Below are 25436 nucleotides of genomic sequence, written 5' to 3' on the forward strand. Positions count from 1 at the left end.
GTACAAAATTATAGTGATGGTACCGGAATGGTATCTCTTGTGAAACAGTTTTTCTTACCCAGAAGAGATAATACTGACAGGTAAACAATGTAACATAACGTCTGGTGAAAAATAATAAAATACCAAGATGTGAGAGTCTAAATATATGCTGCTTTAATGAAAAGCTTCAGAGTCTGGTGTTGTATGCCAGCTCTAAGCTGATGAGAATTACCTAGAACCCAGTGCTTTTCAATGGGCTTTGGGTGTACAGCACCACTCCTAGAAACTCCACTGGAGATTTTAATCTTAAACCCAGGGCCATTCATTAACCCCATTGGCTACTGTGTTGTTTTTATTGTTTCTTTAGCACTGCAGGAAAAAGTAAGAAAAAGTAAGGAGTAGAGTGGGAGAATTCAAGGCAAAATATCTGAAATGAAACAGAGCTATGGTAACTTTGGACATAATGCCTAACACTGATGAAGTTTTTCTTCAATGTTTCAGGAAAGCAATTGTGATTCACATGACTATCAACAATCAATGTTACTAAGCAAGCAGCATTACTTAAGTAGCATTTATTTACCAGGCAGCAAAGGAGAAGTTTCTTTGCAATGACAAAGGGGTCAGGATTTTGCTTTTTAGGTACTGTAAACCAGCCCTGTCCTGATACTCAGACAGACAATAAGAACAACCCTGTCTTGCATGATTTTAGCCTGACCTTAAGACATCTTTACACCTGAATATATTACACACACACTTACCACTTCAGTATGAGACTCTACAGAAATCTTTAACACTTACCCCATCCATCAGCTGAGTTGCATACTTAAAATGCTTGTTAATTGGAGAGTCAGCTACATACTTAAAATGAGACTTAGTCTTCTCAAATATCTCCTTGTACTTACACTGGAGAAAAAAAAAACCAAAAAGACATTCCAGTGTTAATCCAAAGAAGGGTAAGGCAATGAAAACATATGATTTTAGAAACAATCTGCAGCAAAACCATGGTAGAATTATTGTATATGTGCATTTAATGTGTCAACAAACAAAAAATAGTTTGCAGGATGGAAATAATCACATCAAGAAAAAAACAGAAATTTCAGATCTTGATAATTTTAATGCTAGAGTTAGACTCACTAGAAAAATTATTATGGACCCGATAGCTTTACAAGGAACAGAGGGGCTCAGTAAAAGACCATTTTGCCTCTTTTTTCTTTTATAGTAAGAACAGAAATTTATTAAGTTCTACCATGAGTTATTCATATCAATGTCTAGGTCAGAATTGGATACTGCTATAAAAAATTTATCTACAATAAAAGGAAACATCAAAAAAACATTTAGCAACAATTCAGACTGTTTTACTTACCCCACTGTAGAGCACCTTATTTTTCTCTGCCAGAGCAAAACCTGGAGTATCCCATACGTAGCAGCCAGTGCCTCTGAGCCATGATAAGTCTTCCTTGTATTTAACCTTTAGAAAAGAAGTAAAAGGAATCTGTTTTAAGCAGCACCAAGTGGTAGCTGATCAATGCTGAAATGGCACCTTAACACAAGGTGTAGTCAACAAAGCTACATCTATTATTATTCCATTATAAAATAAGTTACGGTTACTCATACTTTTCTGATGGACTCAGATTATTCACATACGTAATCCATCATTAGCTACTGGAGTTCCTCTGTGAATTAAAAAACATTTATTCTTGCACCATTAAGGGGTTATTGTATATGTACAATTAAAGGTTGTTATAGGGTTAACAAATTAAGCAAATGCAGCTGAAATGAATTAAGATGGTTCTGTTGATTTCAAAAGAAGGGCTGCAATCTTAGCCACCTGATTTGCTCTGTCATTTCACAGATCTGCCAGGTGAAAGTGTAAATCACTTTAAAAAAATCTCAGCTGCCTTCCCTTTCTCAAGAAATAAGATTTGGTTTTAATTTTGGAAACCTACTTATAACTTTCAGCCTCTCACATCCAGGAACTATCTGAACTCACATCACTAATAGCATCTGTGACTGCACGATGATGGTAATGCTCCGGACGGTCCGGGATCGATCTCCAGATTCCTAGCTGGCTCATATAATTTTCCTTATATTTCACCTACAAAGAAAGTTGAAGAATGAAGTAAACCAATTTGAGAGCAGAACACTCTAGACCATGCAGTTTCAAGACATTCCTTTTTCTGAAACATCAGAACTAAAACAGTGGAAATGAGATTAACTTGCATTCACCTTTGTAACATCAAAGGCAATCAAATCTATAATATTCCAGAGAAGGAAAGAAGCTAGTATTAATAGTGCTGATCATATTTTTCTCATTATTTGACACACTTAAATAGAACAATAGCATAAATGGCATAATCTAAGTTATTAAATGACAAACACTAGTTAGGAATGAAAATGTTGTATACATACACTGCTAATGTCATCGGTGACCTTTCGATGATAGACAATATCCAAAGCATCTTTCACTGTGTGGTATTTGCCCTTAGTGTTCTCAAAGGTTTCTTTGTAGCGCAACTGGTAAGAAAAATAAGGTGTAAGTAATACATATCCATCAGGAATTGTTTTAGCTAAATTTCCTACCTCTCAGGAATGACACCCAGGCATATGCTGCTGTCCAACATCCTCATGTAAGCCCTGAGGAATTTTAAGTGGCTGCAATTGCCTACAATCAATTGCAATTTGACTGAGACTTATGGTGAAAATTAGAGAGAAAAGGAGTTGGTATATCTAGGACACCATTTCATCCTATTCACTTTCAGACTGAAGACTGAGGAAAAAATATCTGTATATCACAGGGCTACTTTCTAGAACAATGAAAGTGCCACTTTTGGCATAAAAAAAACCTACTTGTCCCTTCTTCCACGTCCTGATCTAAAAGAAAGGAGAAAGATCATTCCAGTCTTTGGAGAAAGACTTTCTCAGAGGAAAAATTCAGATGTGCAAAAGAACTGGGATGCTCCTTTGCAGTATTTAAAAATCAGTCTTAAGAGAGACTAATCACTAGAAGAAAACACCAGCCCAGCACAAATCCTTTCAGGATACAATGTGCAGTCTGAAATATATAGCAAAGATCTCCTGAATGAGTACAGTACTCTTAGCCATTGCCTTAAATCACAAATCACTATTCCATGATTGAAGGAAAAAATCAATTCCACCTTAATAACCTTACGTGCAGCAGTTCAGGTAATTTTTCTCTCTAAACTTCTAAATTAAAAAATGAGCACATTCTCAGTGATGTGCAAGTTTAATTCTAACACAAAACTGAGGTGAAAATATCTGATAAAAGGTATTCTATCCTGGCTCCAGCATCAATCCTTTCACTCCAGTCTGCACTATTTGGAGATTTCATATGTAAGCAATTTACTTTAAATCTGTTTTTCCTTTGTTGTAAGACCACACTTCAGTGCAATGGAAAATGAATTATTATAAATGAAAAAAAGCATTACAGTGACATCACGTAAAAACTGAAGAATCTCTGTAATATCAAATGGAAATGTACATGCCAATGGGGTGACCTAGTTTATGACCCACACTGAGATATTCTGTGCTTTGCATGCTTGTTCCCCCTCAATCCTTTTTCTGTTTTTTTCATAAAGAAACCAAGAAAAAGCAGCAGTGAAAGTGTTCATAGAATACATACGTCACTGGCATTCAGGTACGCTCTCTTGGCTCTGATCAAGATTGGTGTGTCAGGGACAGGTGTGTATTTGTCCTTCATCTTCTCATACTGGGTTTTATACTTTTTCTAGGAGAGACAGCAAAAGGGAAAAGTTATACCTTTAATCTTAGAAGCATTTGCTAATCTGGTGTTATGTTAAAGCCCAGGGGTGCCACACCAAGCGCATAAAGTCTTTCTTGCAAAGTGCTTCTGTCAAAACTTTGGGAAACAAGCTCAGCTCTTTCTAGGTCTTCCTGGTCTTGCAGCCAGTGTACCTCAGATTCTGCAAACAAGCACTTAGAAACAGGTATTTGATAAAATACTAAAGCGTATTAAAAAAGTATACTCTTTTACCACAACTTATAAAGGAAATGCGGAACTTAAATGAAGGGTAAACAGATTGAAGCCTTGAAACTATCACTAAAATTAGAAATAAAGCTTCTAAACAGTTCAGCATAGTGGTACCAAACAAAAAACCCAAATATCTTACCTCACTGACCATGTCCTTTACGTGCCTAGCATGTGTAAAAGCTGGAGTCTGGCCACCAGCATGATGATGTGGTCTCTCTTTTGTGGCAAGTTCCACATACAAGTACTGCAGCAAGAAGAAAATAATAATAATAATAAAATATACATTTCAAGTAAGTTTTACTTTATCTCTCTGAAAAATGACTGTAAATTCACAGTGTATACATAACCACACAATATACCCCAGGAAATAATGATGTGCCCTTTCCTCTTCCGTACTGAGTTCATACTCTTGATATTCTGTAACTGCCAGCAACATGCTCACAAACCAAGTAGTCAAATGCATGTGACATTAAAGACCTCTCTGCCCTACATCCAGCCCTAGCTTTAGAAAAAAGCATCCATAAAGTCTGGTTTTCTCTGTGGGGAGTATTTTCATTTTGTTCTGCAAATTTAAAAATTCCACAAGATTTGTAGCTAATAACTCAGATAATGTAAAGAAATGATGATGAATAAAGGTAGATGGATAAAGATATTTATTCTCCTGACAAAGTCAGAGTTTCAGAGAATCTGAACAGAACCGTATTAGGGTCCAATGCCCTATTTCAGATGGATAAAGCTGAACATGTCCATTACACAGTCATGGTCAACATGAAAATTCATAGCCACTTAAAAATGAGCAACAGTCACTTTAAACATCCTCTCTAAGAATTCTACATTGCTTTGAAATGGCCTGGAAAGATTTTGCTGTACTTTAACAGCATTTTAAGAGGGATCCCCTGATTGTTTCTTTTATCAATACAAATTTTTCACCTGGCTCTGTATTTTTTGTCCTTGCTTGGCTCTTAAGAAGTCAGGTGTATCAAGGATGGAAGTGTATTTTGTCTTCAGCTCCTTGCCTGCAGCTCTGTAAACCAGCTGGAAAAAGACAGGTCCATTAATTATTTCTTCTGTTACATATGTTCATTTAGCAGCTGAACAATCACAGCTTTACAATTATAACATCTCATGTATTTCAGAAAAAACAGTGAGATGGTCTGAGCTTAACTATAGCTAATAAAGATGTGCAAAAATAATATAGAACTTACTTCACTCAAATGGGTTTTTAGTTCCTGAACAGTCCTGTATCCAGGAGTATCTAATACCACATTGTATTTAGGCCACATCTTCTTTGCAGTATCAGTGTATATATAATTAGACTGGAAAAAGAAAAGCAGTATTACTTAGGAAGCTTTCATTATTCTTGGTGGTAAAGAAAATTTTACAGTGTAACCTAACAGTGCTTTGAAACAACTAACTAGCTGCACGGCAAGAAATTCTATCCAATGTCTTTACTCATTTTCATATACTTAAAAGCATGTAAATAAATCAGTCATTGTAATACATGGTTCTCAGAAAAAAAATCTTACCCAAAGCTTACGCAGGTGACGAGCACGGACCATATCAGGAGTATCATACAGGAAGCAACCCAAGCCCCTCAACCACTTCAGATCCTCTTTGTATTTATTCTATGAGGCAATTAGAAAAACAAAAATAAAAAGTTAGCTTTTGGGCTAATTTCATTAATCAGTACCTAAACACAGTGACAAAGCATTTATCTATTACAGAATAGAATGCAAATGATAGAAGTCAAATTCCACTTTCAGTATAAAAGTATTAGGCCTGTTGTATTCAAACACCAGGTTTCTTAACAGAAGTTGCTTACATCGCTTGTGATGTCCCCAACATAGCGGCAGTGCAACACCTGAGGAGTGTAGGGCAAGGAAATCAAGTGTCCCTGCATCTTAAAGAGATCTGACTTGTAGATCAGCTGAAAGACAAAGAAAAAATAGCATTTCACATATTTGGTCATGCTGAATATTCTAAATCTCTGCTGGATTTTAGGTTAGAAAGACACATACATCACTGACAGCTTCCTGTGTTGCTCTGACTTGACGGATTTCTGGTGTGTCTGGAGTGGTATGAATCTTGTCCTTGTACTTGTGGTATGTTGCCCGATACAACCTCTGTATCAAAGGAGACAGCATTCTACATGTTAAAAACTTAAGCAAGCAGTTTGGCAGAGTGCAAGTACTTCTCTTTTAAGGGCAGTTTTTTTCCTAGGTATTGCATAACTACCAGAGAAAAGGGAGCAAACATACTATTTTCTAACCAGGCAAAAATTCTCCCCAATTGTTTTTGATAGCAGCATCTCTAACACACGGAGAATCCGAGACTCTAATTCTACAAATATGTATGTTTAATTTTTGTCTTATTACAGCTAATGATCAAAGAAGTGAGTACATATATATAAAACTTAAAGCTATTGAGACCCAATGTCATACAGATACAATAATTTCTATGTAACTTTAATCAAATAGCAGCAGATTGGTTAATAAAATTAGGCTGCAACTGATTTTATATTATGGTAACAGCTTTACAGGATTACAGAAAGTTAGTGGTATCAAGAACCTTAAGAAGCCATACAGTCCAACTCTGGATCAATGATCCCCTGCCATTTCTGATGGATATTTCAATAAACTGCTCTTAAATGCCTCAAAGAACAGGAATCCTACAACCTTCCCAGTCAATATACTCTCATTATTCATATTTTGGGCACTACATATAGAATTGAAAGCAAATACATGTATTTACTGTACCTCATTGATGGCTTGATTCACTTTCTTCACATTTTCAAACCCAACATCTTTAGGTCCCAGAGTATAGCCTTTAGCTTTCATGTGTTCATAGGCTTCTTTATATTTCAGCTATAAAGTAGAAAAAGGAACAAAAACATACAGAAACCAAATCTGATTGTGATTCTACTTACACCACAGTTCTGACAGTAATTTATGTAGCATAAAGAGCCAGATATTTTGAGATAAACAAGCAAGACATAACTACATCAGAATTAAATACACTACACGTCATCATTATTTTTGCCTTTCTCATGTGGCCCAAGATTAATAGTGTTTTAAATTTCTCTTGCATCTATAATAAGGTATTCACATCTGCCTGAGGAAGTTTGTATTTTGATAGCAATTGCTTCAGATAATTATAGGGTTTGGTAATATTTAAATTCTGTTAAGGCAAACATTATTAATGTTGGGGCTTGAGCACACTAATAAGATCTAATTGCCCTGACTAGTCACATCTGGGATGTCAGGCCTTGCCTGAGCTGTGTTATAAGTGCATCTGCCTTCAGCCCTGTCTCCTCATTTCCTGGATGGACACTGGTCCTGTGTTAATGGTAGCTTGTCTCCAGCTCTGTCTCCTGGATTTACCTAGGGCCTATGTTGTAGGCAGCCTGTCTCCAATCTCTGCTCCGTTTCCCACAGCTCCTGACTGGATCCCCCTGGACAGGCCTTGGCCCTGGCTCCTCACTTTATCTGGGACTGTTGATGCAACCTGGTATCAGCACCCTGCTCTGCCCACCCCATCCAGGTACAGCAGGACTTCACCCCGGCTGAGGAGGTTGGTGCCTACATTGCAGTCACCCTCAGTTCCCAGCTTAGGCATCCACATGGAATTACCCCACTCCTGTTGCTCTCTGAGAAGCTATCTCCTATTCGAGAAATAACTGTCTCAAACAGGTGGTGTGCTCATACAGGGTGGGCATCAAATATTCCCTTGCAACTCATGTTGTAGAAGGATTTAGTAGATGACTTACGTCGCTACCAATGTACTGGACGTGTTTAGCATGCTGAAAGCTGGGGGTGTCTGTGGGGAGGCTGTATCCAGTAGGCAGAGCATTCACACCAGCCCAGCGATACAAATTCTGCAAGAGAAGAGAGAGAGCTTGTGACAATCGTGTGTAATATTTGAGAGTATTCATTAGCTGCATAGGAAATCTCTTAATCACAATTGGCAAAAGACTTCCCCCATGTCTGCATTTTAATGTGTATTTGTAGCTTAAATGAGGACATTTTCCCACTTTCATTTTAGAGCTGTGAAATCTAGCTTCTTTATCTGAAAAACTGAAGACAGATCCTAACTTTTAAAAAATTCGCTTTGTGACTGTCAAACTCTGCGGACCCAAAAGTTTGACACTTACTTCACTCTGTATTTTGTTCGCATGATATGCCCGCTCCAAATCTACCGTTTTATCCGTAGGAATCATTTTGCCTTTAACATTGTGTACATATTCACCACGATAGACAGCCTGAGAAAAAGAAAAATTAATTACAGGAAGGTCATAACTGTGCTGTTCTCTCACAGTATGTATTGCTTGCATACATAAAGGATGACAGTTTTTTGGATTTAGGCAATTAATGATCTTACCGACTGTGTTCTCGTACTTTAATAAAGGCATAAGCAATGAGTTGTACGTAACCAGCAATGATTAAATGATTAAACTAATATCATAAGTCACATTTCTAGAACTTGTAAGGTAATGGCATATGCAATACTGGGGATGTAGGGTGATACAAACACTTACTTCACTTAAATTCAAGCCACTGAGGACATTTTGGACATAGACGGGAGTGTCCATGACCACAGTGTAGTCGTTCTTCATTTGTTCTGCCTTAGATTTGTACTTAATCTGCAGAGAGAAATTCAAGAGCTTTAATTAGTAAGGCTAGTCATTGTTAATTTATTATATTTACTATTTATTTTATTACTGAACTATTCTATTACTGAACCAGCACTTAAACAGAAAGTATATTGAAATTAGGACTGAAAGAATGAACGTAGCACCTTACTAGATAAGAACAGCTGATAACTTTTATCAAGGAATCAGGAAACGTCAATACTCATCCACAGAATAGACATATGTACCATATGATAAACATCCAACATACTTCTGATACAGAAGTTATGAAGGGACATACATTCTCAAAAACCACAGTGGTGATTCTCCCATTTTAATGGCTTAATCCCAAACTGTGGATCTGTCATAAGATCTTCAGAGGAGAAAAAGAAATCATAAAATCAACATCAAAATACTATTTTTTAATATGAATTCTGCATCATTTCTGCTTTACTTCAAGGGTTCTGAATAAAGAATTACTGTTTTAAGTGCTTTTTGGAGAAGACAAGTATTTAAACATATGCTTAATGCTTTCCGGAGTGGGATGTAACCTGATAACATCTACTTCTAGAGTATCAAAGCTTAAATAACCATATATGGTTATTTAATGAACACTTCAGTAGAGAAGGATATACAATATTTTCCAGAATCTATCTGGAATAAAGATAGCAAAGCTTTAGTGAAAAAAATAAAGAAGTAAAACCAGTGTAACCACTCACATCACTGCGAAGATCGTAGGCATGTTTGGCATGGAGAATCTCAGGTGTGTCCCAAACAAAGCAGCCAATGCCCTTCAGCCAGTTAAGATCATCCTTGTATATCACCTAAGGTATCAGAGCAAAGCAGCAATCTGTAAGACTTCCACTAGGATCTAACCCCTTATCACTAAAATCAGTCTGAAACACAACTGTCAAACGATGGCAAGTAAGGTTTCCAGTGTTTTGACTTCTTTTGGTTTGAGGAAATCAAAACAATTCCTTTTGGAATTTAAATAATTCTTCTTCATTGCTTCAGTTTGGCCCGCAAATAAAAAACCCCAATGATTTAAAAAAAAACTACTTGCATATCCTACTGGGCAATGATTTACTGAGAGATCACCAGCCTCTATGCAAGGCAAGTGCACGGATGCTTTGCACCACCAGGGTTTTCTCAAACTTCCAAAGTTTCCACACCTTATGCAATGAAATAATAAAGGATGATTTATAGACAGGGATGGCCGAACTGGTAAAACTGTAATGTTATGACCCAGTGCCTACAATGGAATTGTGCACACTAAGCCACATCTCAACTACACGCTTATTGCCAAGTGTTATGAAAAAATGATACAGGTGATGTTCAGCACTGCATAGTGCAATGGATTCAAGTGGCAACTTCAGAGTGCTCCAACCAAATTTTTGCGAAATCATTTCTGCTAACAGAGCGTAAATGCAAGAATCTTTTTAAGAAGTGAGCCACAAACACATGATTTGTGAACTTACATCGCTGACTTGATCAGTAACTTTTCGAACATGGGCATTCATTTGAAGATCTGGTAGACAGATCCATTCATGGAGATGTGTGCGGTAATCAATTTCGGTGATTTTCTTCTGTGCATCCTTAGCAGAAATTATGTCTACCATGTCTGGAATAATGTGGATTTTGGCTTTATTCTTTTCATAGACTTCCCTGTACAGACGCTGCAGAGTGAAAGCAGTACATTAATAATGCTGACAAACAGTCTGAAGCATCAGTGTTGATAAATTTGAAGCAAAATTATTGATATTTTCATGGAATGTTAGTGGGAGAGCAATCACCGTGGTTATGACTAAAATTTACATCTTGCCTGCTCTAAAAATAATTTGCAGAACCTTAACAAGGATGGTAAAATATGTTTTGTCAAATTTTCATTATACTCACGTGTTAAAAGGAGGTAGACTATGTAGTGCTTAATTTTATACATAAACACATTACAGCAAACATTTAGCTATGGAGGCAATTTAACAGTTAGGTCGCAAGCTTGAAAAGACATTCGTAGGTGTATTATAGAATTTAGCAAATACTGAACACTGCCAAAGGCATGTGGAAGTGTGATATCTGAATGAAGGCACGTGGATTCTCTGAGCAGCCTCTTCTGAGATACATACGGTTTTATCAGGAAAACACATATCAGAAAACAACACTTACATCAATATTAAGCTTTCCAACTCTAAGGCACCTTGCTGTATTGGGATCATCCTCAACACCTCTGGGCAGTGTGTACAGTGCTTTAAACTTGTCATATTCTTCTCGGTATTTTACCTAAGCAGATGCAAAGAAAGGCAACAAATAACTGACTCCAATGAATCAATTGTATTTTTGGAACAAAAATCACCAGTAAGCAAAATATTGAGTTGAGTCCAACAAGCAGAGAAAGCGTTTAAAGCAGGATCTTGGGATTCTATTTTATTTTAAATGGCAAAGAAAGCACATCATAACTATCATGTTGTAAAAATATCAACAGCTGACTAGAAGACTTCAAAATAATGTAGAATAAGCTATTTAAAGGAAAGAGCTGGAGCAATAAAGAAAGATATCCATGATGAGAGTGGTCTCATAAGCCTCAGTTCAGTAAAGCATAAGATTATGTTCTTTGATACTTGGTAAAGCATTTTTTAAAGTCATTTGGTGTTTTTAAAGTCATTTGGTGTCTTTCTGACCTGTATGCTTACACAACAAAAAAAACATAACCAGAAATTTCCAAGAAACAGTTTCTATTACTATAAGATGTGACATTTTTTCCATGAAAACAAGCAGCAAAGGACTGTCTAACTGTTACCCAAATTATTACCACAGAAAAATGATCGTCTACAAGATATATATTATATCTAATTAAAAATAGAAGATAATTGTAAAAAACCTTTTTTGTACCTATCGTATATGCAAGGTAGGAAGGATTTCATTGCCAGAATTGATGATTTGATTAAAAAAAAGAAAGTATTTTATTTACTTACAATACTAGCATTATGCTTCAGTTCTTTTGCACGTGCTAGGGATACAGCATCAGAGGGCATTATATAGCCAGTAGCTTTCACTTTTTCCCAGGCTTTCTTGTAGATATTCTATGGGGAAATAGAAAGTCTCTGTGAATAGAAAAATTACTCTCCTGGGTAATAACCAACGACCAATAGAAAACAAAAGCCCTTCTGTTTTAATTTATATGCTGTAACTACTACTTAATTTCAAGAGGCTGTAAAACAGTCTAATCTTGACAGTGCACATAAAGGGTGACAAAAAAGCTTTCTAACTATTCATGTCCATTCTCATACAAGGTCTTAATTTTGTTTAGGTGCAATTTTCTTCAGGGAATCCATTTATTAATGCATGTGTTTTGACAAGACTGGAACTATAGTTAGAAATGCGCCCTCTGCCTGAAATACAGCATCTTCCCCACACTTAAGCAATGTAGAGGGCTATCACTGGCTTTGATAGGGTCCATATTTGGATGTTCACCTTCAAACAGACTGAACAAACAAAATAAAACAAAAATCCCATAGTAGCTCCTTAAGAGAAAAAAAAACAATGTAGAAACACTTACGTTGCTAAAGAGATGTTTCAAATTTTGAACTCTTTCAGAATCCACTGTTTCAGTCACAGTTGTATACTGGTCCTTAGTTTTGTGATATTCTTGCTTGTATTTCACCTGTAAGATGAAAGACAGATTTAGTTAACTTGTTTCAATTCTCAGAGGGAGCACAGGGAAAGGCCTGAGTAGAAAAAGTGGGGAGACTCACATCACTAGCATTTATACCACTCTGCACTGCAGTCACATAAAGAGGTGTATCAGTGACAACACCAAAGTTCTGAAGATTCTCTTTTCCTGCAGCTGTGTATTTTATCTAAGGAAACAAAACAAAACATTAATGCTGAAAATGACCAGGAAATTCCCTGCCAACTTCCTTTAAAATCAGTTCTGGACAACTGAAGCCCAGGATTACGGCGCAGTTAAGACCAACTTTAAAAGCAACAGGCCATAGAAAATAAATACTTAATATATAGCCAGGATGAACTAAGGAATAATGAAAACTGCACATCACTGTATAGCATGTAGTAGGCTAAGAGTGTAATCAGCAAGGCACGAGACACTATTTTCCCAACATAAATGTCTCACTGAGGTATCTTGTGCACAGGGTGGCATACAGAAAGGCAAAGTGTCATCTTCTCACTGTTAAAAACCACTGTTCAAAATCTGCTGTCCTTCCATTCTCCTAAGTTTTTGGCTCCTTCCATAACAAAAGTGATGATGTCTCTACTGAAAGAGTGTATTATAATAGTTTGAACAAATTATTTCTGATGTAATAGGAATTCATTCTGCTCTGGACTAGGACAGGTGTCAGTCCCAGTGAATCATAAATAGAAGGAAAAAAAATATCTTATAAATATTTACTTATTTGAGGAAAACATGCTTACTTGGCTCTGAAGGTCATAGGATTTTTTCGCATGCAGGATTTGGGGAGTATCCCAGACATAACATCCAATTCCCTTCAGCCAATTTAAGTCATCTTTATACACCACCTATATGAAAGAAAACAGACTAATAAGTTAGGAAGAAATTTTCCCTCTGCTTAAAGAAAGTAGTATTGTTTCATCTCTATATTCAGTATCTTCCACTTGTGCAAACTCAGTGCAGAAGGTTCCCTCTGAATCTGAACCAGGCTTATTCAGTAACTCCAATCTATTTGGAAATTTAAATGTCAGCACAGAGAAGCCACCCATCTCACGGCTTGACTGAATGATTTTTACCCAGAGGATTTGCAAGGGAAACTACAGCAATTAATACAGCACAGTAATATGCCAGGCAATTAACACATCAGCAAATTTTATTAGGAAGATTGGTTGGCCCAAGTTGAGATACTGTTGACTATGTAATGTGAAAAAGTGTTGTGGTTCGGTGTGCCATTCACTCAGCTCAGACTCTGTGGACTGACACAACCCCAAATGAACGAAGAGAAGTCTTTTTCCAGACCCGTTCCACCCCATGTGGGTGCTGTCCTGGCTCCTGTGCAAATTACAACGTTCCCAATTACAATATGTAACGATTGCTGCAGCGCAGCAACATTGGGACTGTACCATGGTACATCCCCCTCTCTCTGCATGGGCCAGATGGCAAGCTTGCTATAGTCTCATCCAGTCAGAGAGAGATTAAGTGATGACAGCTGTGACCTTTGGGAAGGTTTCATAAATGTTAACTTAAAATTTTTCCAATTTACAAAAGAATGATAATAAACAGACCATAAAAACATCCTGAAGAATAATGTAAACATGTAATTTTCGGTACTATGCTACTAAGCAGTCTAAGACCATGGTTATTAATTTCATATTTAAATACTATGAAGATATTTGAAACTATTTTATATTTAAATACCTTGAAAAAATTACATGAAAGGCTACTAAAATGTCAAGCAAATAAATGAAACGCATACATCACTCAAAATTTCCTGGGCTTTTCTGGCTTGAATAACATCATTTTCTTCAGGTGAACAATTCCACTGATGGAGGTAAATCCGGTATTCAAGATCGCTGAGGATATACTGGCACTTCTTGGCTAGCACATGATTCATCATGTCACTTGGAATATGGACATTTGCTTTGGTATCTTCATAATTCTTTCTGTATGCCAACTAAAACAGAAAGATTGGGGAAAAGGTGAGAAGACATAACAGTGTTTTTCTGCATAATTTTGACTCTAATAGGCTACAGGTTATAATGTAATCTGAGGCATGCTTGCTGGATTTAGTAGCTAAATTCCAATGGGATTCAATAGGATGAAATCTTAACTTCAATATTGCTCACCATTTATTCTGATTAGGTTCTAGATTTAACAGCTGGTGAGAAAATTAACAAGACTTCAAGATAAAAGTCACATGCTACAAACATGTTTTTCATCTAGTTAAAACTCTGTCTGAATGAAGAGAGAATATTTGGGATTATACTAACTTCATGCCCTGCATGACATGCTATATGTGCAGTGGTGATAACAAACCACCCAATGTGCATTTACTTTCCAGTTCTTAAATTCCTATTTCAATTGAAAATTAACACTTTTTTTTTTTTCGTAAAACAGAAGAATCCCAAGTCATGTAGTATTTCTAACTGCTCAGATTCTTAAACTTAAATAGAAAAAGGTTTTTTCCCTATTGTAATATGTCTAATATTTAAATAAATCCCTTCTTAACCTCCTAAATCATTTCAAGTTCAATTATTCAACCCATGTAGAAAATAACCATTCAGGAGACATAAACATGTCAAAAACACTTTTACTGATGTTATTAAGCACTGCATTATTTATGTTTAAATATGAAACAAAATGGAATATACTACAGCAAGACTAGTTCTCTCCTTACCGCACTCCGTATTTTCTGGAATGCCAGCGAATGAATGACGCTGGGGAAATCACCAATGTCCTTGCCAGCCAGGTAATGGCCTTTCAGCTTCTCATATATTTCCTTGTATTTAAGCTGCAAAATATTCACGTGGAAATTTTAAAGTTCATTCTAACAACATATAGGGGGAAAAAAAAGAGAAAGAATGGAAAATTCATACTAACCTCACTATTTATGTAGTTTGCACGCTTCGCTCCAACAAGTGGAATATATTTCTCATCCAAAGTATACCCAATGGGCTTGCTAACTTCCCAAGCTTTTTTATAAAGTTTCTAGACAAAAAAAAAACCACATACAGGTTTTGATTAAATATCTGTTATATTTCCCAAGAAATCTGACTCTGCCATTTATATGGAACATGACTACTTTTACAGAGTAGTTCCTTATTCCCTGAAATGCCCCAATAAAGTAAATGAAGAATGTTCATTTGGAACACTCATTCAGTGTAAGGCAAACAGAGTAAGTGTTCCAATTCAGGAAGGTACCTGAGCACAAATTTGAGCTGATCTCTGCTTTCTTTACTACATTTGGAATTCAACATTTCTCATCCAGAAGAGTAATAAAAATATAGATATGAACTCTCGATTAAAAGTGCAGTATAGAATTGACATTGATAATTTTATAGATACACGTTCAAAATGGTAAAAAGTCTTCAAGTAATACTATTGTTTATTATAAGAGCATTAACTGTGTCAGTGGCACTTTTCTAACATACTGTATTTTCTCAAATATTAAATATATTTACCTTCAGGCTAAATTATGAAGCACTTACTCATACGAACGAGTAGTCACATTTTCAAAAAACAGAGATTGCCCATTAAAGTTAGTGAGATTACTCAAAAGTAACTGCTTAATAATGTAAATCATCTACAATTTTCCTCTCATAAAAAATAAGTGTAAATTTTATCAGTAATCTAGGCAGATATTACTGGATGGAATTATAAATTGTTTTTTGTCAAACAAACTCTACTACTACTACTGCTATTACTACTTCCAGACACCACACAGCAGTGCTTTAAGATCAGTTCAATAATGAAAGAAATTATCCTTAGCCCAATGATCCAAACTGGGAAAAAACAAAGTAAAAAGAATTTAAGTAACTTTCCCAGTGCCACCCAGTAGACTAATGACAGAAAAAGAAATAGAACAGTTTTCTGAAGTCCGTTCCACATTCTGTTGCTTTCAAAACAAACAAATAAAAGCTCAGTTGGATTTTATCAAATCTTACATCACTGTATAGTAAGGACATGTCTTTGGCGTGGTTCAGTGCAGGAGTATCATCAGACCCAATAAAAAAGCCTTTCTCAAGGTTAAATGTTTCTTTGTATTTTATCTATAAAAGAAAACAAACACAATGTTAATTCCACAGGAGAAGTAAATTATGCCAACTATTAGAAGCATTCTTTTTCTTTTATGTTATCATATCTGCAGTAATGTTGTGTAGCACATTCCAACCACTACAGTACACAGGCAACTGTCATCAGTACATCACACCACAAAATCCACACAGTATTCTAGTGAAATTAAACCTACTGAGCAGCAAATACAGGTTAGTAGCAACACCAGGAACTCCACTAGCACTATAGAACTAACTGCTGTTCATCAAGAACAGGACTCAATTTTAAACTACTATAAGCAAAATCTGTGTAAACTTTAAATAAAGGACATGCTATATTATTTAAAAGAAAAATGCAGAATTATTTTGGATAGCAATATTGTGTTGTTCATTTATATCACTTCTTACTAATTTACCCCAGTAAAACTCTATTATTAATGAAGCATGCATATGCACACGCACACACACACACACATAAGGCTAAACACAGTATAGTTTAGCAAAAGCAATTAAGTCATCTACTAATCCTAGTAATAACAGTTTTGATTTTAAAAAAGTACATACATCACTCTGATTGACAGAGTTAATCTTTGCCAAAACGATGTCGGGAGTGTCAACCACACTGGTATAATTGGCAAAGTTATCAAGGGCTTCTTTCGTATATGCTCTCTGCAAAGGGAGGGAATATTTTCTTAAACACTGTGCATGAGAAAGAAGAGCTAACTGCATAACTGCTAAAATATTATCTTACCTTATTTATCAGTTCTTGTGCATTCTTAACTTTCTTATGTTCCACTGAATCCAGAGGAATCCAACCACAGCCACGAAGCCATTCCAAATCAGATTTATAAATATTCTAAATCACGAAAGATAATAAAAAAGGAAAGAAATTATTTCATTCAGGATGGCATTTTTCAGTTTTACGCAATATGGACAATATACTTTGAGCAAACTAAATGGAAATTCCACAGGATGTATGTCATATCACTTACATCACTTTGCAGATCATAGGCCTTCCTTGCCTGAATGCAGTCATTCTGGTCAGGATGGCACGTCCACTCATGCAGGTATTGGCGGTAGTCGATGTCGCTGACCAGAGTCTGACATTCCTTTGCTGCTACAACTGACACCATATCCGGAGGGATGTGAATTTTGGACTTGGTTTTGTGATAGTCGGATTTGTACAATCTGTCATTCTGGATCTCGCCTGCATGCTCAAACCACACCAGTTTTGGATCATCTCTCATACTGGCAACTCCAACATAGTGACCTCTTTGTTTGACATATTCAGCTTTGTATTTTAGCTGATGGAAGAGGGTAGAAATACATATAAAATCAACACTGATTAGATCTGCTCTGTTTTTAACCTGTGAACAGCTATGGTTTTGTTAACACAAAGAACAGATGAGACAGGGAGTTGTCAACTGTGGTCTTAGGTCTTCAGTACATGACCAGATAAAAATATGACACAAACAGCCATGCTACTTTGTATAGTCCTTCCATTTCAAAAATATATAATTTCTAGACTAATATGGTGCCAATTTTTCAGTAAACAGTATTTTCAACACAAGAGGAAAGCCCTGTTAGAAAATGTTTCCTAGTAAGTGCATTTAGCCTCAGTTTTGTAACTAATTTTTGTAACAAATTATTTGAGACTATCTGAAGAGTGGATGCTTATTTAAGGTATTTGCATCACACTGTTTTGATAAAATATATAGTCACACTAAGAGTCATGTAATAATTTCAACACCCGTTACGCAAAAGTTTAAAATGTAATGTGCATACCATCTTACAGTCTTACAAGGAGGAAGCCTCCATAATATGCCAAAAAGTGAAATCAGGGCTATATATTATAATCATAATATCACTTCAATTCTTTAACATTTATAAAACATTGAAGTCCACCTTAGTTGATTTTGAAAGGACTGTTTCTGAAGAAAATGAAGGTGGAAAGGAGAATCTGACCCTTCAGCACTGATATCTGTAAAACCCATAATAACAAAGATGTCAGAATTGTTTGTAGGACAGTGGATTTCATGGGTCATGAGAAGTCTACTGGATGTTACCCCTAATGGAAAGCTTTCTATGTCTGTTGTTGAATTTGCAAGGCCTTTAACATTTTCAGGCTTCCAAGCACTTGCCTTCCTAATGAGAAAAATTCTTACCTCACTCTGGACATCATTTGAGCGTTTGGCATGACAGATCTGCACAGTGTCAGGAGGTAAAAGGTAACCAGTGGCTTTTTCTTTCTCCCAACTTTCCTTGTATAAACTCTGTGGAAAATAAAAGCGAGAAGGAATTCAACACTACTATAATGATAATTATTACCATATATTTGTAACCTATATTAAAGGATAAGGAAAACAAATCCTTCCTTTATGATGTTCTTAATGCAAGTTTTCTAAATTCCTCAAAAGACTCAAAAGTAGTAACTGTCAAGGAGAGATCACGTACCTGATTAAGAATTCTGGCTGCCTCTCGAGCCATATCTAGTTGCGGTGTATCTGTTAGAGTGTAATTTGACTTGACCTCATTCCATGCTTTGTGGTATTTAATCTAGAACAGAGAAAGAAATGACTGCCTTGCAGCACCATCACAAAATTGGGAAAACATAATACCAAGACCCATATTTTACGCGTGAAATAATGGATAAAACTCTGAATTGGCAAGGCTATTAGACATGACACATTAAATACACAAATGGGTATTGTTTTAAAAAGAAAATTATACAAGACAAGAAATTACAAAATTTCTCAGAGAAAATTTTGAAAACTTGTTCCAAGGCAGCTGGATGGACAGGGAAGGATCTTCAGAAGTCAGTTATGCTACCTCTTTGGTCTACAGGGATGTAGAGCCAATAGCTGAGCAAGAAGTGTTTGAAGCAGCACAATAGATTTTAAACTTTTTAAGAGTAAATCTCTTTACTCAGCATGATCTCTATGTGAATTGCAGCATTCTAGCATCTCTCAACCACAGATATCTACAGTCAGTCACGTTCCCAAGCACAGGACATGCCCAAATGCGTATCCTTTGTTGCACGGCAGTACGTCATCCAATTCAACTGTATCATTAGTGCCAACCTTTTACCAGTGTTTGAGTTAATGTTTGAGCTTGGCCTGTTCTAACAGAAGCATATAACAAAAATGAAACAGAAATTCATGAACTGAGAGGGGATTGTGTCATTTCATGTTCACAGACCAGCTCCTCACAGACTAGCGTTCAAAAACATATAATGGCAAGCTGACAGCACACCAGTTTTGCCCGTGTTTATTGTTACACAGCAGTTAACTAAAACGTGTAAACTTATACTGGCATAAGGGAGAGGATTAAACATTATGGTTGCCAGACTGCAAGTGGCTATTTATGTTCATGTTGTCAATGATCACCACTGATATCAGCAAAGACTGAAAGAAGGGACTGGTTGCAGAACTAGCACTGGCTTTTCACACGTCTAGGAAAGGTCTTATTCTGCTTGAGCAGCTTCTTCCCTCATAAGTGATGGAGATGAACTAGTGAAGTCCCGTTCATCTTTATGTCACACATTCACAGAATTCCCAGAGACTGATCAATAATTCTTTTGCATTTTTTTAAAGATAAATATCCTTTTAAAGATAAAATCCTACTGTGTAAATATACAGACCAAGTTATCAACCCAGAAACAAGCTAGCAAACTTACATCACTAAGAATTTCACCACTGTTCTTTACTGTGATATAGTCAACTCTGTCTGCCACTGGAGTAAATGGAAGAGTTTCGGCTTTTGTACGGTACTTTCTCTATACAAGAGAAAAGATGAACAGTCAGATTATACTGGAATATTTTATAGCTAACACAGCAATTCTGACACACAGACAAGAAAGTTTACATGGAAAGAAAAACTCTTCATGCAAAATGGAAATACTCCACTTATATTTTTTATTTTAAAAAATACTGATGTATTTAACCATTAAAAACACTTTAAATCACAAATACCCTTAAGAAGATTTCAGTATTGAAAAACATTTTGTTACCTCATTCAAGAGATCTCCAGCATGTTTGACATGGTTGATTCCAACTGAATCATTTGGCAACCATCCAATTCCCCGGAGCCATTCTAAATCAGATTTGTAAATAGCCTGGGAAAACAAAATAGGGTGCATGCTGTTAGCTACAGCTCCCTGATAATCCACCAAGATTCATAAATAATGGCACTTACTTCCCCTGGTTAAAAGGAGAGCAGTAATTCCAACATGAGCACTATATCTGAATTTATCACACTTCAAACTTGGCAATATGCAACACGGACATATACTTTGCGTCCCTAATAAACAGCAAAGTCAATTCACTGAATTCAGCAGAAGATTCCCACTACTTAGAGCTGAAGCAGACTAAGAAGAGACAACACAGTAATAAGTTAAGCTCAGTTTTCATGCTAACTTACATCACTCTGAAGATCGTAGGCTTTCCTAGCCTGTATGACATCATTCTGATCCGGGAGACAGATCCACTGATGCAAGTAATGACGGTAATCAACATCGCTGACCAAAGACTGCCCATGTTTAGCTGCCAGGACAGACAGCATGTCTACTGGTAGGTGGCACTGTGTCTTCCATTTGGCAAAGTGTTTCTTGTATTCCAGTTCACTCTGAACTTTGCCTATGCCCAAGGCAAACTTCATTTTCGTATCTGCTTTTGCATTTGGAACACCAACATAATGTCCTTTCTGCTTCTCGTGTTCCAGTTTGTATTTATACTGGGTAAAGAGCAAAGATCACCATTACTAACAGTTATCATGAAATAGCTCTCAAAAGCATATGAAGAGCTAGATGTCTCTTTTGGCACTTACATCACTAGCAATTTCTCTAGAAGCTTTGGCTGCCTTGATTGGGATTGCATCTGCTCTCAAATCATAACTTGTCTTCAACTCATCCCAAGCGTCTTTATACATTTTCTGAAAAGACAGTAAAATGTCACACATACACTAAATACTCTGGCATTTGCCATTAAAGAAACACACAGTTTACTGTCATTTGTTTGTTGAAATACCGTGACCATTTTTTGTGCATTGCTCCTGCTCCTGGCCATAAATACTGCTCCAAATCTTACTGCCTTTCAAACACGTGCAGTAACTGCAACACAAGTTTTGCAACCTATACTGCATAGAAGAGTGTTTGTAAAAGTTTAGAATATATTTATATGCCTTGGGCTCTAGTTCACTTTAGCAAAATACTATCTCCAGGGTGCAAGATATTGATAATTTTTAAACAGCCGTATGCAAAAATTTATTTTAAGATGTCTGAATACTTTAAGAATACTCAGTAGAGGGAAGGGAATGTTGCAAGGCCTGTATGAGGGCAGACCTCAAGGAGATTCATGTGATAATCTTCAACTTGTAAGTAACATCTTAGAATGTTAAAATTCACAGGATACACATATTAATTTATACAAATGTAGAAACTAGAATGATAAGCATACCTGGCTATAATTAACAGCATTACTCTTGGCTAGGTTGAATTCAGGTGTGTCTGATGTAATATGGACCATAATCTTGTCCTTTTCCCAGGCTTCTTTGTATTTTGGCTGTTAAAATAGTTCATTTTATGATATTACAATTATGGAATTTCACTTGCCAATAACATAAAATCCCATAAAACTCTCCTGAATTATCATCTCTAAAAAACAAAATGTCTGGAAAAGCATTAGACTTGACTTAAAATACCAGTGATCAATTTTATATTTTAGCAGTGAGATTTCTCCTTAACTGTTTATAGCCTCAAAACAACTTTAAGAACATTGTCACGTACAATGCTGACTTGTTCAGCATTCACTTTAGCTAGAAGAACGTCTGGAGAATCAGTAACACTGGTGTATTTCAGGCTTTCAATAGGTGTGCGATACACATTATCACTCAGGAGCTCCTGGGCATGCTTCACCCTCTTCACATCCGGAGAGTCATTAGGCAACCAGCCAATTCCACGGAGCCATTCTAGGTCTGACTTATAGACGGCCTATATCAGACATAGTCAGAAAAAGAAAACATTGTGTTTAAAATTACTGTCTTGATTATTTTCAACTACACAAAACAGTATATGTTTTAGAAAATGTCAAATCAGCTAGAGCTAGATTAATCCTTTTTATATACAAGAGATGTTCAGTGTCACAAGTAAAATAAAACCTGGTTCCCAGACTGTAAGCAGTTTATTTCTTAAACAATACATTCTAAACCTTCTGAAGTTAAATAGAGGGGAAACAACTGAACAGAACTGCCATTAACGATGATGAGTATTAATATCTTAAAAGAGTCTTCCTGTCTCCTCCAGAATACTTATTCCTCTAGTCACTTCAACAATTTACAAGTCCAAACAAAAAACCAAGCTGCCCACCAGGAAATCTGACAAAAAGGAGGATTAAAAAAAAAGGTTATAGGGTAACTGGGACTAGAGCTAATTGTCATACCACCTGAAGTGGTATCAGGCAACATTATTTAAGTTTTAATCAAGCAAATCCTTCAGCAATAAACATGAATCTCACCTCTGAAGCTCATAATGGAAACAGAGGAAGAGTGATGTTAACTGATAAGCAGCAAAGTCAAGTCAAGAAATCAGCTGCACTGACTCCTCCTGCTTTGAAATTAGCCACTAAAACATCTCACCTGCTATCTTATACAGTTTTCTTGCAATTAAATAAATTTCCAAGGTGACTCAGATTAACAGCACTAATAAAAGCCACCTGAGTACAAAGTAGCAAACAGTTGTTATAAGTGCCATCAAATTAAGAGAGAAAAATACTTTACCTTCTCCAAATCACAATAAGCCAAGAGCATATGTAACACAGCAGATACTAACGACAGCTTTTAAAAAATGTAGAGGTAATACCAATACTTTTTAAAGGATGAAAAAGAGCAGGTAATACCAGTAACATGAAAAACTGAAGAAACAGTCTAAAGATAAATCTTTTCCGACTATATAATATCACAAGATCAAAACAAGGCTATGATATATTAAATGGCAAGAGTAGTAATTACCATATCTCTACACATACTCACATCACTCTGCAGGTCGTAGGCCTTTCTTGCGTGGATCACGTCGTTCTGGTCAGGCAGACAGATCCACTGGTGCAGGTAGTGGCGGTAGTCAACGTCGCTGACCAGCGTCTGGCACTCCTTGGCCGCCTGCACCGACATGGCGTCGACCGGGATGTGGACCTGGGCCTTGGAGTCGTGGTACGCCTTCCTGTAGATGCGGTCGTTCTGCAGCAACATGGCACGTGCCGCCCACGACAGCTTGGGATCCTCCTGGGCCGTTCGGCACCCAATGTAGTGGCCTTTCTGTTTCTCGTGTGTTTCTTTGTACTTGTACTACAAAGGCAGAAATAACAGCAGACACACATCACTACCTGAACGTGACTAACAAGCAAAAGGCTTTCAGTTGCCCCAGCTGTCAGCCCTTTGAACTGAACTTCACTGGGTTCTGCTGAGCTGGACACAGGAAGAGACAGACACAGCAACCACACCACGAGCAGACTGTACCTCACTAGCAATGTCTCTGGAAGCCTTGGCCTGTTTGATGGGAATGGCATCAGCTCTCAGGTCATAACTTTTTGCCTTGGCCTCATCCCAGGCCTTCTGATAATGTTTCTGCAAAGAGAATTAATCACACACGTCACACGCAGTCAAGACTCTCTGATACCAACACCTCTTCCAGACACCTCCTCTGGAAGAGCAGTTGTCACACTCTTGATTTAATCACGCTTTACACACATAACGGATTTATTCTCTTACGTTGCTGATGTTGAGAGCATTGACTTTGGACTGCAGCATTACAGGAGTATCGGAAGGTATCGAAATCTGTGTCTTGTCTTTGTCCCAGGCTTCACGATACAGGTGCTAAAGAGAAAAGAAGCGAAATGACATTTCACTATGGTCTGAACACTGAGAAAAAAATACCAACAGGAATTGTTTGGTAGTTTTGATTTGAATTAGCTTCCGATCAGTCATTCCCATGGTAGAAATTCTAGTCTCTACCACAAGAAAAGCGATGCCACCACATAAAGGAAAGGTAAGTGAAAGGGGAGCTCACGTCACTGATCTGCAGAGCGTTGATCTTAGCCTGGACCACGTCTGGTGAGTCAGTGATGCTCGTGAATTTCATCTCATCCGGCCGCGTGCGGTACAACCTCTCGTTCAGGAGCTCCTGGGCCTTCTTTGCTTTGACCACATCCACAGAACCTTCTGTCAACCAGCCAATGCCTCGCAGCCACTCCAGGTCTGACTTGTACACATTCTAAAAATAAACCAAGAATTTATTTGTCTATGACAGTGCACGTACAGCAATGTGCAGAGAGGTTTTTTAGAAGGCATTCCCCAAGCTCCTTCTCGTACAGTTACACCAGGTCCTTCCTGCACATAGCTAAACTCTGTTTTGCACAGCAAGGACATTACTGATCTTTTTAAAGACACTTGCTACATGCAGACGAGTGCAGTCATCTCCAAGCAGTCTGCAAGCAAACTGCAAGGAAACATTCTACAGTGGACCAAAGAAACATGCCTTCCTTATGAATTGCCCAGAATATTTCTGGCCCCGCAGGCTGAAAACACTACTGATTTGGAAAGGATCATCGAGAGGAATTACAATGAACATACCAGGACTGTTCAGAGGCTCATGAACCTGAGTTTGAAAGGGTATTTGCCCAGTCACCATCAAACAGAGCCTCACACACTCACCATAAAGGTTTTCTACATTTACTCTCACTCACATCACTCTGCAGGTCGTAGGCCTTCCTTGCGTGGATCACGTCGTTCTGGTCAGGCAGACAGGTCCACTGGTGCAGGTAGTGGCGGTAGTCAACGTCGCTGACCAGCGTCTGGCACTCCTTGGCCGCCTGCACTGACATGGCGTCGACCGGGATGTGGACCTGGGCCTTGGAGTCGTGGTACGCCTTCCTGTAGATGCGGTCGTTCTGCAGCAACATGGCACGCGCCGCCCACGACAGCTTGGGATCCTCCTGGGCCGTTCGGCATCCGATGTAGTGGCCTTTCTGTTTCTCGTGTGTTTCTTTGTACTTGTACTACAAAGGCAGAAATAACAGCAGACACACATCGCTCACCTGA

At 37.3% G+C, this 25436-nt stretch overlaps 1 protein-coding gene across 1 annotated transcript in view; it reads right to left on the bottom strand.

Annotated features, from left to right (window-relative positions):
* Positions 1-25436, bottom strand: part of NEB (nebulin) — a 156091-nt gene that overhangs the window by 40918 nt on the left and 89737 nt on the right. The window contains exons 80-121 of the mRNA XM_074873845.1: positions 25082-25393; positions 24406-24609; positions 24108-24212; positions 23856-23963; positions 23373-23684; positions 22132-22335; positions 21803-21907; positions 21174-21278; positions 20769-21080; positions 20359-20463; positions 20026-20124; positions 18804-18905; positions 18515-18622; positions 17342-17653; positions 17101-17205; positions 16914-17018; positions 16242-16346; positions 15178-15285; positions 14975-15088; positions 14054-14251; positions 13041-13145; positions 12365-12469; positions 12169-12273; positions 11585-11692; positions 10779-10892; positions 10094-10291; positions 9335-9439; positions 8523-8627; positions 8139-8246; positions 7755-7862; positions 6745-6852; positions 6007-6111; positions 5811-5915; positions 5515-5613; positions 5194-5304; positions 4919-5023; positions 4128-4232; positions 3620-3724; positions 2389-2493; positions 1970-2074; positions 1343-1447; positions 778-882 (exon numbers count right to left, since the gene is read on the bottom strand). Coding sequence (XP_074729946.1) covers positions 778-882; positions 1343-1447; positions 1970-2074; positions 2389-2493; positions 3620-3724; positions 4128-4232; positions 4919-5023; positions 5194-5304; positions 5515-5613; positions 5811-5915; positions 6007-6111; positions 6745-6852; positions 7755-7862; positions 8139-8246; positions 8523-8627; positions 9335-9439; positions 10094-10291; positions 10779-10892; positions 11585-11692; positions 12169-12273; positions 12365-12469; positions 13041-13145; positions 14054-14251; positions 14975-15088; positions 15178-15285; positions 16242-16346; positions 16914-17018; positions 17101-17205; positions 17342-17653; positions 18515-18622; positions 18804-18905; positions 20026-20124; positions 20359-20463; positions 20769-21080; positions 21174-21278; positions 21803-21907; positions 22132-22335; positions 23373-23684; positions 23856-23963; positions 24108-24212; positions 24406-24609; positions 25082-25393 — 5652 coding nt within the window. The remainder of the gene's footprint in view (positions 1-777; positions 883-1342; positions 1448-1969; positions 2075-2388; positions 2494-3619; positions 3725-4127; positions 4233-4918; positions 5024-5193; positions 5305-5514; positions 5614-5810; positions 5916-6006; positions 6112-6744; positions 6853-7754; positions 7863-8138; positions 8247-8522; positions 8628-9334; positions 9440-10093; positions 10292-10778; positions 10893-11584; positions 11693-12168; positions 12274-12364; positions 12470-13040; positions 13146-14053; positions 14252-14974; positions 15089-15177; positions 15286-16241; positions 16347-16913; positions 17019-17100; positions 17206-17341; positions 17654-18514; positions 18623-18803; positions 18906-20025; positions 20125-20358; positions 20464-20768; positions 21081-21173; positions 21279-21802; positions 21908-22131; positions 22336-23372; positions 23685-23855; positions 23964-24107; positions 24213-24405; positions 24610-25081; positions 25394-25436) is intronic.

The sequence above is a fragment of the Strix uralensis genome, chromosome 6 (assembly GCF_047716275.1).
Source record: "Strix uralensis isolate ZFMK-TIS-50842 chromosome 6, bStrUra1, whole genome shotgun sequence".
Taxonomy (NCBI): Eukaryota; Metazoa; Chordata; class Aves; order Strigiformes; family Strigidae; genus Strix; species Strix uralensis.